At 28.2% G+C, this 15,336-nt stretch overlaps 3 protein-coding genes across 8 annotated transcripts in view; 2 read left to right on the top strand and 1 right to left on the bottom strand.

Moving 5' to 3' along the window:
* Positions 1 to 9,220, top strand: part of Fife (regulating synaptic membrane exocytosis protein fife) — a 51,513-nt gene extending 42,293 nt beyond the window's left edge. Inside the window, exons 19-23 of one of the 3 annotated variants that reach the window (XM_035085726.1) lie at positions 91 to 270; positions 5,048 to 5,177; positions 5,276 to 5,355; positions 5,437 to 5,544; positions 5,979 to 9,220. In XM_035085726.1, the coding sequence (XP_034941617.1) occupies positions 91 to 270; positions 5,048 to 5,177; positions 5,276 to 5,355; positions 5,437 to 5,544; positions 5,979 to 6,280 (800 nt within the window). In that variant the 3' untranslated portion in view covers positions 6,281 to 9,220. Of the gene's footprint in view, positions 1 to 90; positions 271 to 2,458; positions 2,570 to 5,047; positions 5,178 to 5,275; positions 5,356 to 5,436; positions 5,545 to 5,978 lie in introns of those variants that run through there. The other 2 variants (XM_035085727.1, XR_004690502.1) reach the window with 2 other exon arrangements.
* The window catches only part of LOC118068379 (serine/threonine/tyrosine-interacting protein-like), a 62,499-nt gene extending 51,354 nt beyond the window's left edge, over positions 1 to 11,145 (bottom strand). The window contains exon 1 of the mRNA XM_035085733.1: positions 10,851 to 11,145. The gene's annotated coding sequence lies outside the window, so the exon portion shown is untranslated. The remainder of the gene's footprint in view (positions 1 to 10,850) is intronic.
* Positions 11,146 to 11,495: 350 nt separating this feature from the next.
* On the top strand, positions 11,496 to 15,104 carry E(z) (histone-lysine N-methyltransferase E(z)). Of its 4 annotated transcripts, none has more exons than XM_035085971.1 (10): positions 11,496 to 11,830; positions 11,967 to 12,280; positions 12,347 to 12,580; positions 12,655 to 12,871; positions 13,003 to 13,026; positions 13,181 to 13,281; positions 13,367 to 13,523; positions 13,601 to 14,446; positions 14,519 to 14,684; positions 14,754 to 15,104. In XM_035085971.1, exons 1-10 carry the CDS (start codon positions 11,695 to 11,697, stop codon positions 14,812 to 14,814), a joined length of 2,256 nt encoding a protein of 751 aa, XP_034941862.1. In that variant the 5' UTR covers positions 11,496 to 11,694; the 3' UTR covers positions 14,815 to 15,104. The 4 variants fall into 4 exon arrangements, with proteins under 4 accessions (XP_034941862.1, XP_034941861.1, XP_034941864.1 ...); XM_035085970.1 differs by having other exon boundaries at positions 13,367 to 13,535; positions 14,754 to 15,102; XM_035085973.1 differs by lacking the exon at positions 13,003 to 13,026 and having other exon boundaries at positions 14,754 to 15,102.
* Positions 15,105 to 15,336: the final 232 nt, after the last annotated feature.

Consider the following 15,336-nt stretch of genomic DNA (forward strand, 5'->3'; position numbering starts at 1 on the left):
ATCATTTCCAAACAATTTATCAAATGATCGAAATTTTTGTTAATTTATTTAACTTTCGATTAAACTGAATATTTTTTTTTCTTTCATCAGGAGGAAGTATTGTGGATTCAGATATGCCACCTATTTATTACAATCGCGATCGTCGACGTAGTTCAGTAGCTCGTACAGTACGCGATCCAGAAGAAATGTTAAGATCTTTAAAGAAAGTTGCAGCCAAAGGCGAACTAGGAAGAACGATGAGTCTATCAAGTGATAAGAGACGAGGAAATCGTGAGTAATTTTATTACAATCAATCATAAATCCAAGTGTCATAAAGCATTTTGGTTTTTTTTTCTTCATTGCTATTCATAACATTTTTTTCAATTTTATTTTTCCATTTAATTCACTGTACTTCAATGTCATGAGACTTTTTATATATATTTTTTTTCATCACTAATGAAATGCACATTATTGCGATGAACGCACCTGTCAATTTACTTACAATTTTATTAATTAATTCACTTATCACTATCATCTTCTATAGCATTTTAATTAACATATCTGATGTGCAATGTTTTAATCCTCCCATCCCTCATCCATATATCTGAAGTGCATTGATGTCAATATCAAGTCAGGCATTAACTTACGATAACATCCATGCGTGTCTGAACAATTCTTAATACATTGATGATCCTAGTGTTTGCTTGCACATCGCTTTACATCTCAATGTATTCGTCTTTTTTTTTATTATTCAATGAAACACGTGTCTATAGCATTATTTTCCGTATTACATAATATAATTAATACTACATTTTACTTGATAGGTTAATTTAAACCACATTTAATTAATATATCTATATAAAGTAAAATGTAGTATGATAATGTACAGATGGATGAATGTGTGATTCATGTGCATAATAAAAATTTTTAGTGATTTTGTCTTATTCTCTCTTGTCCACTTTCTTATTACTAATATTTTAATTAACTTTTATCTTTAATGCATTTTATTCTTTTTCCTTAATTATATTCCAATTCATGATATTTCGACCGAGCGATGAAATTGAAATTTCTTGCAATTTTGTTTTATCTATCTTTCAATCAATTTTTCTTTAATATCACAATACTTTATTAAAATTAATATATACAACAAATGATATTGAACAAAATAGACCCAATAAATGGCTTAATAAATTCGTTTTTTTTTTTATTTTAAATCGAAAATACTAAATGGTTTTGTTGATTTTCGTTCAATTGTTAATTTTTATATTTAAAATCAATTCAACAAATAAATATTAAATTGAAATTATTTAAATAAAAATAAAAAAAAAATCAAGAAATTTGAATTTCACCAAACAAATATTCAATCAGCAACTAGAAATAAATTAATTTGACTTTGAATGAAAATTATTAAATTGTGGTGAGCTAAATGAGAGTGCTCTTGATAGTAAGTTAGGTATTTCCAATTTCATTGGAAGTGATTCATTGTCTAGGTTGAATTCACATTTTATCTCATCACATTTATTATCTCATCATATTTACTTCATGATGCTATATGTATGTACATACATATGTTTATGAATATATCTGTCATATATACATATATATCTGTTATTATTCATCATTTGACGTCTGGATGTTGTTGGAGAAACTTCACCTCTCGTTGTATCTTCACGATTTTGCAAAACTCGCACACGCTTTTCTCATATCCATGTCTTGATCTTGTGATCAAGGAATATATGTTCTTGAAAGTGTACTAATTATTATTGAACCAAAAAAAGAATTATCCTTGTTATTAATCATGAAAATGAATTGCTAAAAAAAATGCTACTTATTAAAGTTATTTGCCTTATTTATTCATCTTGTTTGCATAAAAATACATCCAATGGACTCATATTTATCTGTGCCTCTTTATTGATATATATTTTCAATTTTTCATTATTTGTACGCTAACGACGGCAGTCTGCCATTGGCCACATTCATTAATCGTTCTTCAGCAATTCAATAAAATTCTCCATTGATCGCTAATAAAATTCTCATCAAAGTTGAGTCCTTTCTAGTTTTAGACCGACGACAGTCTGCCATCGACAATGCCTACTTCAAATTCTGTACAGCTTTGTTATTTATATTATTGTGCTAGAGTTTCATTAAGTTTACTATTAAAAGTCAATTAAAATCTTCGTATTTGTTTTTCCGGCTGCTCATCTACAAATACAAATGCTAATAAAATACGCCATCGACGGTCGCATCTATTCGCTCGGTCGAATTTCGGATATGAATATTAATTAACAAAAAAAATCGATTAATTTCAACTGAATAATTATAATCACTATCAACTATATAACATCACCACCATAACCACCACCACGAACCTCTCTACCACATCATTATCAACTACCAACCTATGTTCAATTACCGGGCCGTACATGATTTTGGGCCCGGCCAACCAGAGTGCGTAGTCCCAACAGTTACTGTGTGGCAGTGCGAGCCTGTGTCTCCGAGGACCGGTAATTCGGCTTCCTCCTCACTACCGCACTCCACACCACCCCGATAATAAATGCAAGGCAATGTCGTCCAACGATTGAGGGCACCGGTAAGACTACTCTCTGTCTGTCTGCTCTATTCTTTGTCTACTGTTTTATCAAGCCTTTTTCTTTGTTATTCTTAAACAGTTACACACAACTATCCTATCCTGTCCTATCAATATATTCTTATAAGGAGAAAAAAAAATTTTAAAAAGCATTATTTACTTGATTTAAAATTTTTTTCTAATCACTTTTTTCCAAAAACTCTAAAAAAAAACTCACATCTTAATTGAATCCTATGCTTTGATACTTTCAACACTCCTACAGTACAGTGTTACAAAAAGTATTCCTGTAGTTGTTGAAGTTCCTCTGTTCTCTGCTGTATATTATATCGTCCACGTTGAAAAAGATTGCCTTAGATATACTTTGATTGCTACCAGTTGATACCAGTTGTATAACCTGCAGTCATGAGCTAATATTTATTAGGTAAGAGTAATTGGTTAGGAGTATACTTGTAACTATTTAAAAAGGAACTTGTCGAGAGATTGTAATAGAAGTAGTTTTTTAATTGCTCGACGAATTTTCGTTATTTACAATAATTAATATAGCAAAAATACAATAGATATTTGTTTAATTTTTAGTCATTTTATTATATCTCTTAGATTGTTGCAATCTCTTTTATTTCTGTAAAATTTTCTTAAGTCAATGGATTATGAGTAGTGGTTCTTCTAGAAGCTTGCACTTTGCAGTAAATAAGTAGCAACTGGCACGATTAGTAGCATAAGTAATAATCTTTTTACACTTTTTAGATGTATATCTTTATAATTTCTCTAATAATGTTATGAAAATATCGATTGAACTTAATTTTTAAGTGTTTTACGTATTTTGTTACACTGAAAGAGAGACTTTATAAAGGTTCATTTTTTTCGATAAAAAATCTATCATAAAAATATCAATTTAATTTATAAAATAAATTTGAAAATTGACTTAAACTAAAGTATTGGAAAACAACAAAATTTTCAAAAGTATTTGCAAATAGTTATATTATTTAATGAAAAAGTTATAAACTTGGAATAGAAGAATATAAAATACCAAGTATGTACGAATAATAAATAGCCGTAATAAAATCTTCTTATCAGTGTAATAATTTTTACAATAAATAATACTGGAATAGTTCTCTTAAAATAATGATTCTATTAAAAAAACATCGTATTTTACTAGTAAAAAAATGTTAATAAACGTATCTTTCCTTCGACTAAAAAAATGTTTATCTAGGGCACAATATCAAACTGCCTAGGTTTTCATGCTCAAGTATAAGTACAAGTACTGAATAGTCGGAGCCGTTGAGTCTGAAGAGGAGGTAACCTCATAAAATGGTAAATGGATAAAAAAAAAACAAAAAAAAGGAGAGGTACTACTTATACTGAACTAGAGAGAAGGAAGTGAGGAGGCGTTGGCGGCTTACTAAACGAACGAGGTCGCTAAAATTGGTGCACTTCAAGATGGGGTGAGATAAATTGGATTCGCGACTTTGCGAGTTGAGAAAGTGAACGGACAAGATGGAGAAGTATGAAAAGTTAAAAAAGAAAGACGAAGAACAAAACAATTGGGGGATGAAAAAGATGAGGGTGGTGTTAGTTCTAAAAGTTCGAAATTGACAATCTCTATCTTTTTCTGTATTTTGGTCATTTTTTTTTTCGTGACTAGACGGCTCATGTCAATTCAGTACTTATATAAAACATTAATCCAATTTATTTTTGACAAATCTCTTTTACTTTTTACCTAATAGTAAGTAATCTGTTTATCCTGAATGCTATTTACATTTAATAACTATTTATCTTTCGATATATTTAGTCATTATTGTTAAATTTTTTTTTGTTTTTTATATTTATTTCTGTTTGCTTGAGATAAACTAACAAAAGTGAATACACAACTTGTTGATGGCAACACATGGTTTTGTTTTTTAGATATTTTTTTGCAAATAAATTCTTTAAATGACCTGTTATGCTCTTTCATGTATCGTTAAAAACAAAAAGCATATAAACTTTAGAATAATGGAAAAATTCCTCTATACACAAAAAAAGAGAGCATTTTCCAGTTATATACTGAAAAATAGTTCTATTTTGATGGAAAAAAATACTCTCATTGAATTTAATGAATTTTCATCATTTTTAGCTAAAAATGAATTCCTAAAATTCTAAAAAAAAATTAATTCTTCATCAAAATGGAACTTTTAGACAACAAAAAAATAGCAATGTTATTATAGTAATAATCAGTATTGTTAATTGAATCTGAAAAGATTCGTTAACACAAGACTAGAGTAAAATGGAAATGAAGTCTAAAATAAATTTACGATGTTTTTTATTACTATTATGAAAAAAAACAAAAAAAGGATGAAGCTTTAAAAGAACTTGAATAATTGCAGATAAATTTAAGTTGATGATTTTAACGATACCATTTTCATTGTATTCTCAGTCTCTTAAAAGTATTTTCTATAGTTTCTAGTAATATAACATGAATAAAAATGGTTCAACAATGTATCATAGGGCGAGATGAGCGCAAAGAAAGCATTAGTGGACGTGGTGAAAAAAGAGATAGCATTGGACCTACAATGATGGCATTACAAGAGAGATTTTGCGATCGTAACAGCGACTCTGATGAAGATGATAAATGGAGGTAAAAACTAGAAATTATTACCTATTTTCCTTAAAATTATCAAATAATAGTTTTACAAAATACCCGCGATTTATATGAATGTATGGAAAAAATTACAGCCAAACGAGAGATGAAAATGGTGTAGATTTAAAATTGGGTCCAGGACAAGTTGTTCCCAGAGGATTTAAATTTATTGAAGGTATGATAAAACTTTAAATCGAAGTTTATTCATTCCAACATCCATATTCTGACCTAATAATAAATTTGATAAATTATTTAGGTATGCAAAATGGCGAAATAAAATTGGCCTTGTTCCTCAGTAAAGGAACACTCGAAGTTGAAGTAATTTGTGCACGAGACATCTGTCCAGGAGAAAAAGAAGAGCCAGGTAATGAGATAAAAGTCAATTTACGATGACAATTGGAAAACTTTCTGTCTTTATAAATTTCAGAATAAACTTGTAATAGTAAATGAAGAAAAAATTTTCCGTTTTTCGTTCTATTTTTAAAATTAGACATAACTAAAGTTTTAATTCACTTTGTGTCAACTTTATTTTTATTTTTCACTTCAATATTTATTTCATAATTATCACTTCTATTTTTTCCTACTTAATTTTAAAGCATGATATTTTCTACTTAATCAAAAATTTATTTTCATAATAAATTTCTAGAACTTTACCGTAAATTTTTTATATCTAAAATATAATATAAAATAAAATATAAAAGAGATAAAAAAAACTTCCTCGTACTTTTCATGTATCAAAGCCAAAAAAAAATCCATGATTGCTATCATTATTATAATAGATTTTATAATACATTTTAGATACTTATGTGAAGACGTATTTACGTGATGGAGAACGTTGGTTGCACAAAAGGAAAACCCGGGTAATTCGCCATTCACGAAATCCTCAATATCGGCAGACCCTCAAGTATGGCAGTTGTGACGCACTTGGACGAAATCTCTTAGTGATGCTTTGGGAAAAGAAGCAAGGCTTTGGAAGTAACCAAGGACTGGGTGGTGCTGAAGTTGACCTCGATCGTTTGCCATTAACTAAACTTACTGTAGGATGGTATTCAATTTTTCCAATTCATACACTTGGGACGCAAACGGCTGATTCCCCATGATGGTTAAGGGAAAAATGGGCCCTAGAAGCTGGTGAACTCGATCTCAGATTGAGCCTTTTGCTTAAAGATGAGACTGAGTCAGAGATTAAAATTATTTCCTGATAGAAAAAAGTGACTCGTGATTATTTCATTATCAAACTCTAATTTGACTTTATCATTTTTCGGTTCATTTACTTATTGTTTTATTTCATTGACAGAAATCATATACTACTGAATATTTTTATGAATTCATAAAAAGAAATAACAATCAAATAGAGAAGAGGTATATGTAAATAAATTATATTTTTCAACAGAGTAATAGCAAAGATATACTAAAGGGAAAGAATAATATGCTAAAAACTAGAGTTCCTGATAAAAAATGTAATTATAAAAAATATATACATATAGATATATTCTTCTATACTTTTAAAGAATTATATTGTCAATGAAATAATACAAAAGAAACTCAATTTATTTGGAAGATTTTATTAAAAAAATAGATATCGTGTTTGAAAATAAAATTACCAGAGCACAGAAGAATAGAATGTACAAAGTGTAATTACTTGGTTTTCGCGTGATAATGCAAAAATATCTAAAAACTATGGCAATACCAAAGGATACTAAGCAATAAAAGGTGTACCTGCAGAAGGCTTCAGGCCATGTAAACGGGTAGAAGAATTAAATAACGGAGGATTATTTTATTTATATCATATTTTATAACTTTAAGAGCTCATTTGAAAATTCTAAAAAGAATCTTGATAATCAATAATTAATGTAATTATTTATGGAGTCACTGAATATTGGGTAGCATCAGAAAAGGGTCTATTTTTCCCGAAAATATAACGGCATTGATGCCAGTGATGAGGAAAAGATGAAAAATGACATTAAAAAACAAAGTGTATTTAACGCTGATAACAAAAGTCGATCGATATCTAATTTTCATTGCCATTTGGTTGATCCAATTCAGGGTTCGATCGAGTTTTGTGAACTACACAAACACCACGTTGTTAGAGACATTGAAAATTCTATCTTCTATCAACGAATTATTTTCATTTGTGAACAAAAAACTTTGAATAACTTTTTGAATTTCACTTATAATTCATTCTACATAATACTTCAAATAATAATACGAAACTAATGTGCATTCAATTACTTTATTTTTTAATCAACCCTGAAACTAAATCTGCACGATAAATGAAAGTAAAAAATTAAAAAAAAAAAAAAAGTAAAGGCCTAATAAGTATAACGATTAATTCTGAAAGTTAGTCAAAGTTGAATGTATAAGTAACATGGGCAGAAAATTATAGAGAAATGTGGAACAAAAAAAGTACTAGAATAAAATTAAATATTGAAGTTTTTCATCTTAACGACAGTTTAACAATCTTTTGAAGAGTCAGTAATTTGCAATTTTCGCAAAAAACTCAATCTTAATAAACTTTTGGATCTTTGTTCTTGGCACTTTATAGATTTTTTTTTTTTTCCATTATTTCTCTAAAATTTTCAAAAATATATATATATATGTAATAATAAATTAGCGACTACTTATTAACTCGCGGGTCGAGTTAAGATTTTTTTCTAAACTAAATTCTGAAATTAACTTTAATATAAAGAAAGTAGAACATTAACGGCCAATATGTGTATAATTATCGTATTATAATTTTAATGATGTAAGGTCATAATGTTTACTTTGCCAGAAAATAATGTAAAGTTACGTTCTAATTATTTGTTAATTATTTAACACAGTATTTCTCGAACTGAGCTACAAAAGAACAATTATTAGAGCATTTCTGATAATTTATTTTCAAATATACTCCAGATCAATTACAGATATAAATTACAGATTACCAAAAATTGATAGATCAATGTTTAGATATAGAATATATGGGATTTAATGCGCTCATTTCACCCAAAAAAAAAAATATTATAAAAACACAAAAAAAATGGTTTGAAAAACAATATGAGTGATAACTAAACAAAATTTAAAAATAATAGATAACATAATAAATGAAATAAACGAAGACAATTCGATAGATAAACAAATGTTATAAAGGTATGAATAAATCTATCTGAGATTAATATTTGTGTATAGTAGGGTTAGTTATGAAATAAAAAATCTGTACACGAAATTGAAAAAAATCGAAAAATATTGATAATGTTGTGTATAATGCGTTACCAAATAATATGATATGAAGTGTTTAATTATAAAAATGACCTTCAATCGAACATCTAAATATTAAATTTTTTGTTGTTCTCTATGCTAAATTAAATGACTATTACAATAATAATAACGGCCTAGAAAATGTCGAAATTGCGAAGAAACGAAAACTTTTTGAAAGGGACAATCCTATTGCAATGAAGCTATTAACTATAAATTGCAATTTTTTATCAAAAAGTTCTTCATTAAAATTTGAAAATTTTTCTACCTTTAGCATCGAATACCTGTGGCCTCTATTAACTGAAGAATAATCTATATAAAACAATGTAATGAATATATATATAATAATGTATCATTCAAAAATGATAAGGACTATTTATTGCAACATTTCTAATTAAACTATATCTTTAAACTACTATTTAATACATAATACATAATTACTCAATATTTACTTGAAAACTGAAAATAACTACTATCTAAACTAAATAAATGTTTTCTACAAACGAAATGGCCTAGTATATAATCTTGTTAAATTTGACTTTTGAACATGACTAAGAGTTTTCTTTTCTAACGCTTAACTAAATATAATCATAAAACTAAAATGTCCATTAAAAGCTGAATGAGTACTGCTAATCTATCTATTTGACAATCGAAAATAAAAAATTAAAGTTCAAGCCGCACATTGATTTTCAACTGCGAAATTTCAATCTTAAACTTTTAAAACTTTACATGTAGAAAACTTATATAAAATTCCTTAAATATATGTATAAATATTATAAAAGCTTATCCTAAAAATCATAATCGACTTTACGGCTCATAAAAAATTGAAATAATATTAATGATTCATAAAACTCTAATAAATTGCTTCGAAAATATTGAAATTAACCAAAATTATGTATTGTGCTTGTAAAAATATTTTGAACTTTTTCTTTCTCTTATTAATTTATAGTTTGAAAAAAACTACGCATATCTATACCATATTTATTCTAAGTGATTGACAATCTGAAAGATTTTTTTTTTAATATAACTAGCCAAATATTTTATAATTTCACTAAGACTCTAATGTTCGAATGAATAAATATAATATCAGTGAATCAATATATTTTTTGTCCTAAAATGTCATAAAATAATTACGATGCTCGAATAATTCGGTATCCAATTATTGAAATAGTCAAGTGATGAATTCATGAATAATTCAGTGATAAAGATGTGGAGGTTTAAAATTCAATAATACAAGACATATACTTCAAATCAATACATTTTTCATGTACAGACACGAATACTAGAATAACGTCCAATATAATGTTTAGAAAACAAAATTACGAATATCAGTTTACTGGACATCACGATAATATAGCTTAAGATGATATATGAAATAATTATTCGGGACCCATATGTATACATAGATATTATACATATTAAGGATAAGACATTTAAATAATTATATTTTTTTCTCTTCCAACAAATGATTTAAAGAAGACTTTTATCTTCACATTTCTATAAATTATTGAAACATGTAGTAATCATGTAAGAAAAATATATGTATCATTTGTATCATTGTCTCTTTCAAAATACGCCAATTAGAATGCGTGAACAATTTGTAGAGAACTTGGGGAAAAAATACCCTTAACACTTCTAGTTAAGTAAACAAAATATTTAGTAGTACTAACGTGCAACATTATTGTCATACAAATAAAACAATCAATGTGATGTCTTATGTGTTGAGTATTAAACTATCGCTTGAGAAACATTCATGTAATGATAGAGAAAATTATAATAAATATTTAAAAAATATAAGTATACTGAAAACAAAATCAATAAAATAATAATGAATGAATGAATGAAGGGAAACTAATCTCAATTCCATTTGTTGTATTATATCAAATCAATTGAATTAATAATTCGTTTCTTTGTAAGGATAATAAGAGTATTTATTAACTATTATCTGTTAATCCTAGTTACAATTTAAAAATAATTTTTTATATCATTTTAATATAATCAATAATTCTATTAAATAATAATTTTGTATATTTAAATTTTAGCAGTAAAATTTTTTATGATTTTTTGAAAATTTGTTGAAGAGAATTTGGAAAATCATTGCCAAAGGTTGATGTTTTTGAAATACGTTGATGATGGTTGAAAGGAATATAAAATTATTTTCAAACTTTGTATAATGAATATTATGTAAAAAGTTGAAACTTTGATTATATTTTCGCAAAATTCTAATGTAATTTGTGAATATAAAAAAAAAAATTAAGAATGACTGATATGTTTGTTGCAAAATGTCTTCTCATATAATTGTGGAGATTATCGTACAATGAGTGGTACCGTGTATATTTTATTGCGATGTACTAAATAATGAATAATTTAAACCAAAAATATAATTACGATGGAAATTTTTTTCAAAAATAGTATTAATAAATGAAGTAAACTTACCAACTCAATTATCTACATCCTCTCAGTGACATTTAAGTTCATTTCAGTAATAATAAAGTCTAGTAAATACTTTTACTGCATTCACACTCTGACTTTTTGAAAAATTATAAAACACTTTTATTTTCAACAACAATTTTTGAAAGTTTTTTACTCAATATACACCTCAAAGTTTATTGTTCTTTTCATCTTTAAAGATTAAATACCACTCAATAAGTTGCAACACTAGATAGAAAGAAACAAACCAAGAAAGATAATACTCCAAAATAAACAACGGCGTTGGATCGAGTTTTGTTTACACTTTGACTCACTTTCGCAATTCCGCGAACTGTCTAGCATCTTTGCCGCCAAAATATGTAATGATCTGCTCAATATTATACGAGGTTTGTACGTCATCAACCAGCAATCAAAATAATGGGCAAAAGAACTCATAAAACGAATGTGTGAGCAACAAGTGACATGATTTTTTGAGATAATATTTTGTAAGCCGGCAAAGTACATTTCAAAATGAGTCAAAGGAAAAACTTACGGGATTTTCCGTTGTACCAACAGATTTATTTTAGTATGTGAGTAAAATAACTGCTGTGAGATGGCGTAGTTAAAAACGTCACTGCTGCCAAACGGTGACGTAAGCAACTAAATCACAAAGAGAGGAATTCTCACCGCATTTCCCTCTAAAACATGTATAATAAGATCGATTTTTATGTTTTTTTTTTGTTCAACAACTAATGGTGGAGTAAAGTTAATTTAGAGTTTTTATTTTCATTAGAAGTTGAAAATCTTTATTATTTTATTATATTTATTGTGTAAATATAATAGGGTTTGTAATAAAATAGTGTCGAAGATCATGTCGAAAGCTAAAGTGTCGGCAGAATGGAAAAAACGCGTGAAATCAGAATACATGAGATTGAGACAGATGAAAAGGTATAAAAGGGCAGATGAAGTCAAAATCGCATGGAATCAGAACAGAAAAACTATGACTGGTAAATGACGGAATATTTATTTTTTTAATTTTTAATAATAATACAATATTTAGTTACGATATAACTATTTAATTCCTATTTAATTTAAATTGTTATTTTGTTGTGATTGCTTCTCCTCATTTTTCTACTTGTTTAGATCTTCTTGTTACGGAACAAAAGAGATGGGCTGATGGAAAAGCTGTGTGGCTAGCTATGGCCGGCATTCCCTCTCATTTATCTTGTATGAAAACAGCTGAAGTCACAAGCCTTGATGGCGATTTTGATATGTGTGCTGTAAAAATAATTAACGCAGTTACTCCGATTCCTACCATGTATACTTGGGCTCCAATACAACAGAATTTTATGGTTGAAGATGAAACTGTATTACATAATATTCCGTATATGGGGGATGAAATTCTTGATCAAGATGGAACATTTATCGAAGAACTTATTAAAAATTATGATGGCAAGGTATATCAATAATTCAGTCACTTTAAAGTCAAAACTTTATTCTGATCATTTGTCAATTTTTTGTAGGTACATGGGGATAGAGAATCAGGATTTATGGATGATTCAATATTCGTGGATTTAGTAAATGCTTTACTGAACTATGAAAAGGATGACAGAGAAAGGGAAGCAGTAAAAAAACCTAAAGACAAAGAAGACCGAGATAAAAAAGATGGAGACTTACGCAATGACTGTAAAACTGAGAAAAATGACGAATTGAAAGATAAAAGAAATGTGCGATTTCCATCAATGCATATATTTAATGTAAGTAATCAAATATTTTATAACACTTAATTTTTTTATAAAAATTGATATTTAATGACCCATCTATATTTTAGGCCATATCGAGTATGTTTCCTGATAAAGGTAGACCAGAAGAAATGAAAGAAAAATATATTGAATTAACTGAACGTTCAGATCCTAATGTATTACCACCAGAATGTACTCCTAACATCGATGGTATCAATGCTAAAAGTGTTCCTAGAGAACAAACCATGCATTCGTTTCACACATTGTTCTGCCGTAGATGTTTTAAATACGACTGTTTTCTTCATCGTAAGTTCTTTAGTTTATTGATTTTTTTAAATAATAAATTTTATTTAAATTATATTTATCGGGCGATAAAGCAGTGATAGAATAAATTAATTAATTAACTCTATTTCTTTATTATTCTTTATTGTATACAGCAACTAGAGGAATACCACCGCAAGGTAAAGTATTATTTTATCCAAAGATTTTTTTTTACATAGCGCAGAGGTATCTACAAGGACTCATCTATCACTATTCACTCATCGTTCATCTCAAGTAAATAATTATTAAATAATTTATTCTATTTTTAATCAGTTATTTTTATTTATTACGTAGGTCTTCAAGTTTGTCATCCAGGACCGAATTTGCAAAAACGAAAAGGGCCAGATCTCAAACCATTTTCAGAACCTTGTGGAGACGAATGCTTTATGCATCTGGTAAATTATACAATTTTTATATTACATATTTAATCGTGAATAAATTGGTAGAAATAACAAAGGATTTTTTTGATGCATTATTCAGGAAGGGATGAAAGAAAAATTAGCCGCTCAAGCTGCAGACAAAGAAGAAGAAAGTGATGATAAACGACCCCGTAAAGTACGGAAACAAGCTAGCGTTGATTCAGGAAATGAAGCGAGTAGCGAAGATAGTAATGATAGTAACAAATACAGCCAAGGAGGTAGTTGTCAAGGTAATTGTTAAGTTGTTTTAAATCTTTGAAAGAGCTGTAGAGAAAATAAATATTTTATTATACAGATTTCAAACAAAATGTAAATCAAGATTCTAAACCGGAAGCAGCTGAAGAACAAGCACAACCTGATCATCAATCGCCGTTTACGTTACTTGAACTCGATAAAAAAGCAAAGTCAGAAACCAAACTCATATGGACAGGTTCTGAGCAAAGTTTATTTCGTGCTCTGTACAAAGCATTTCCAGGAAATCCATGTGCGTTAGCTCAAATCATGTTAACAAAAACATGTCAGGAAGTATACGAGTTTGCACAAAAAGAATCTCATGATATTCCGGAAATTGAAAGCTTGAAAGACTATACCCCACCACGTAAGAAGAAGAAGAAGCATCGACTTTGGTCAATGCATTGTAGAAAAATACAACTCAAAAAGGATTCCGGTGCAAATCATGTACATAACTTTGCTCCTTGTGATCATCCCGGACGACAATGCGATAATTCTTGTCCCTGTATTCAGGCTCAGAATTTCTGTGAAAAATTCTGTCAGTGTAGTACTGAATGTCAAAACAGATTTCCCGGGTGTCGATGCAAAGCTCAGTGTAATACTAAACAATGCCCTTGTTATTTGGCTGTTCGTGAATGCGACCCCGATCTATGTCAGACTTGTGGTGCTGATCAATTCCATATTACTAGAATTTCTTGCAAAAACGTCAGTGTTCAGCGAGGGCTTCATAAACATCTTCTCATGGCTCCGTCTGATGTAGCTGGCTGGGGAATTTTCCTAAAGGAATCAGCGATGAAGAATGAATTTATATCAGAATATTGTGGTGAAATAATCAGCCAGGATGAAGCTGATAGAAGAGGAAAAGTTTATGATAAATACATGTGTAGCTTTCTTTTCAATCTCAATAATGGTATGAAAATACATTACTTTTGCATGGAAGGATGAATAATAATGATAATAATATAATTTAACTTTTTGACAGATTTTGTTGTTGATGCAACACGGAAAGGCAACAAAATAAGATTTGCTAACCATTCTATCAATCCTAACTGTTATGCAAAAGTCATGATGGTGAATGGTGATCATAGAATTGGAATTTTTGCGAAAAGAGCTATTCAGCCTGGAGAAGAATTATTTTTCGATTACAGGTAAGTCAATAAAAAGTGTTAAAAATTTGAACTTAGACTTAAAAAACTGATATTTATACTTTTATGTAGATATGGACCAACCGAGCAGCTAAAATTCGTCGGAATTGAAAGAGAAATGGAATTTCTCTAATGAGAAAATCTTGCTCAAATTATGTTGAGTAATGTACATAATTATTAAATCAATAATTTATTGATAAAAAGTTGTCAAAGAAGTTTATTAGTCGATCTAAGAACTTTATAATCTCAGCTATATTATAGCTGCTATAATATTTAACAATAAGACCTAGTTGTAAATTAATGTTAGAGATAATCGTATTTTATTAATCAATTAAAATGACCTATTAAAGCTCTAAGCTTCACTTTATAATTTGTAATTACCTATTACATACTAACCAATTATTTAAATTAATATCATTATATTCCTTATACTTGTCGAGTATTGTTTATGAAAGTTATTTTTATTCATTTTAATTTTTTACGAAAATAAAATGTTTTTGTAAATTATTATCAATGTTTCAAAATAAATTATTATTTGACATTCAATAAAAAAATTTTTTTAACAAAAATAATTTCATAATTCTGTAAATTGTTATATTAATACGCTTCTGTACTTTAGGATTACTACGACTTATTTTTTCTACTATTTTGTAAA

This window comes from Chelonus insularis, unplaced genomic scaffold, assembly GCF_013357705.1.
Source record: "Chelonus insularis isolate UGA/USDA-ARS -01 unplaced genomic scaffold, ASM1335770v1 contig_3_pilon, whole genome shotgun sequence".
NCBI lineage: Eukaryota > Metazoa > Arthropoda > Insecta > Hymenoptera > Braconidae > Chelonus > Chelonus insularis.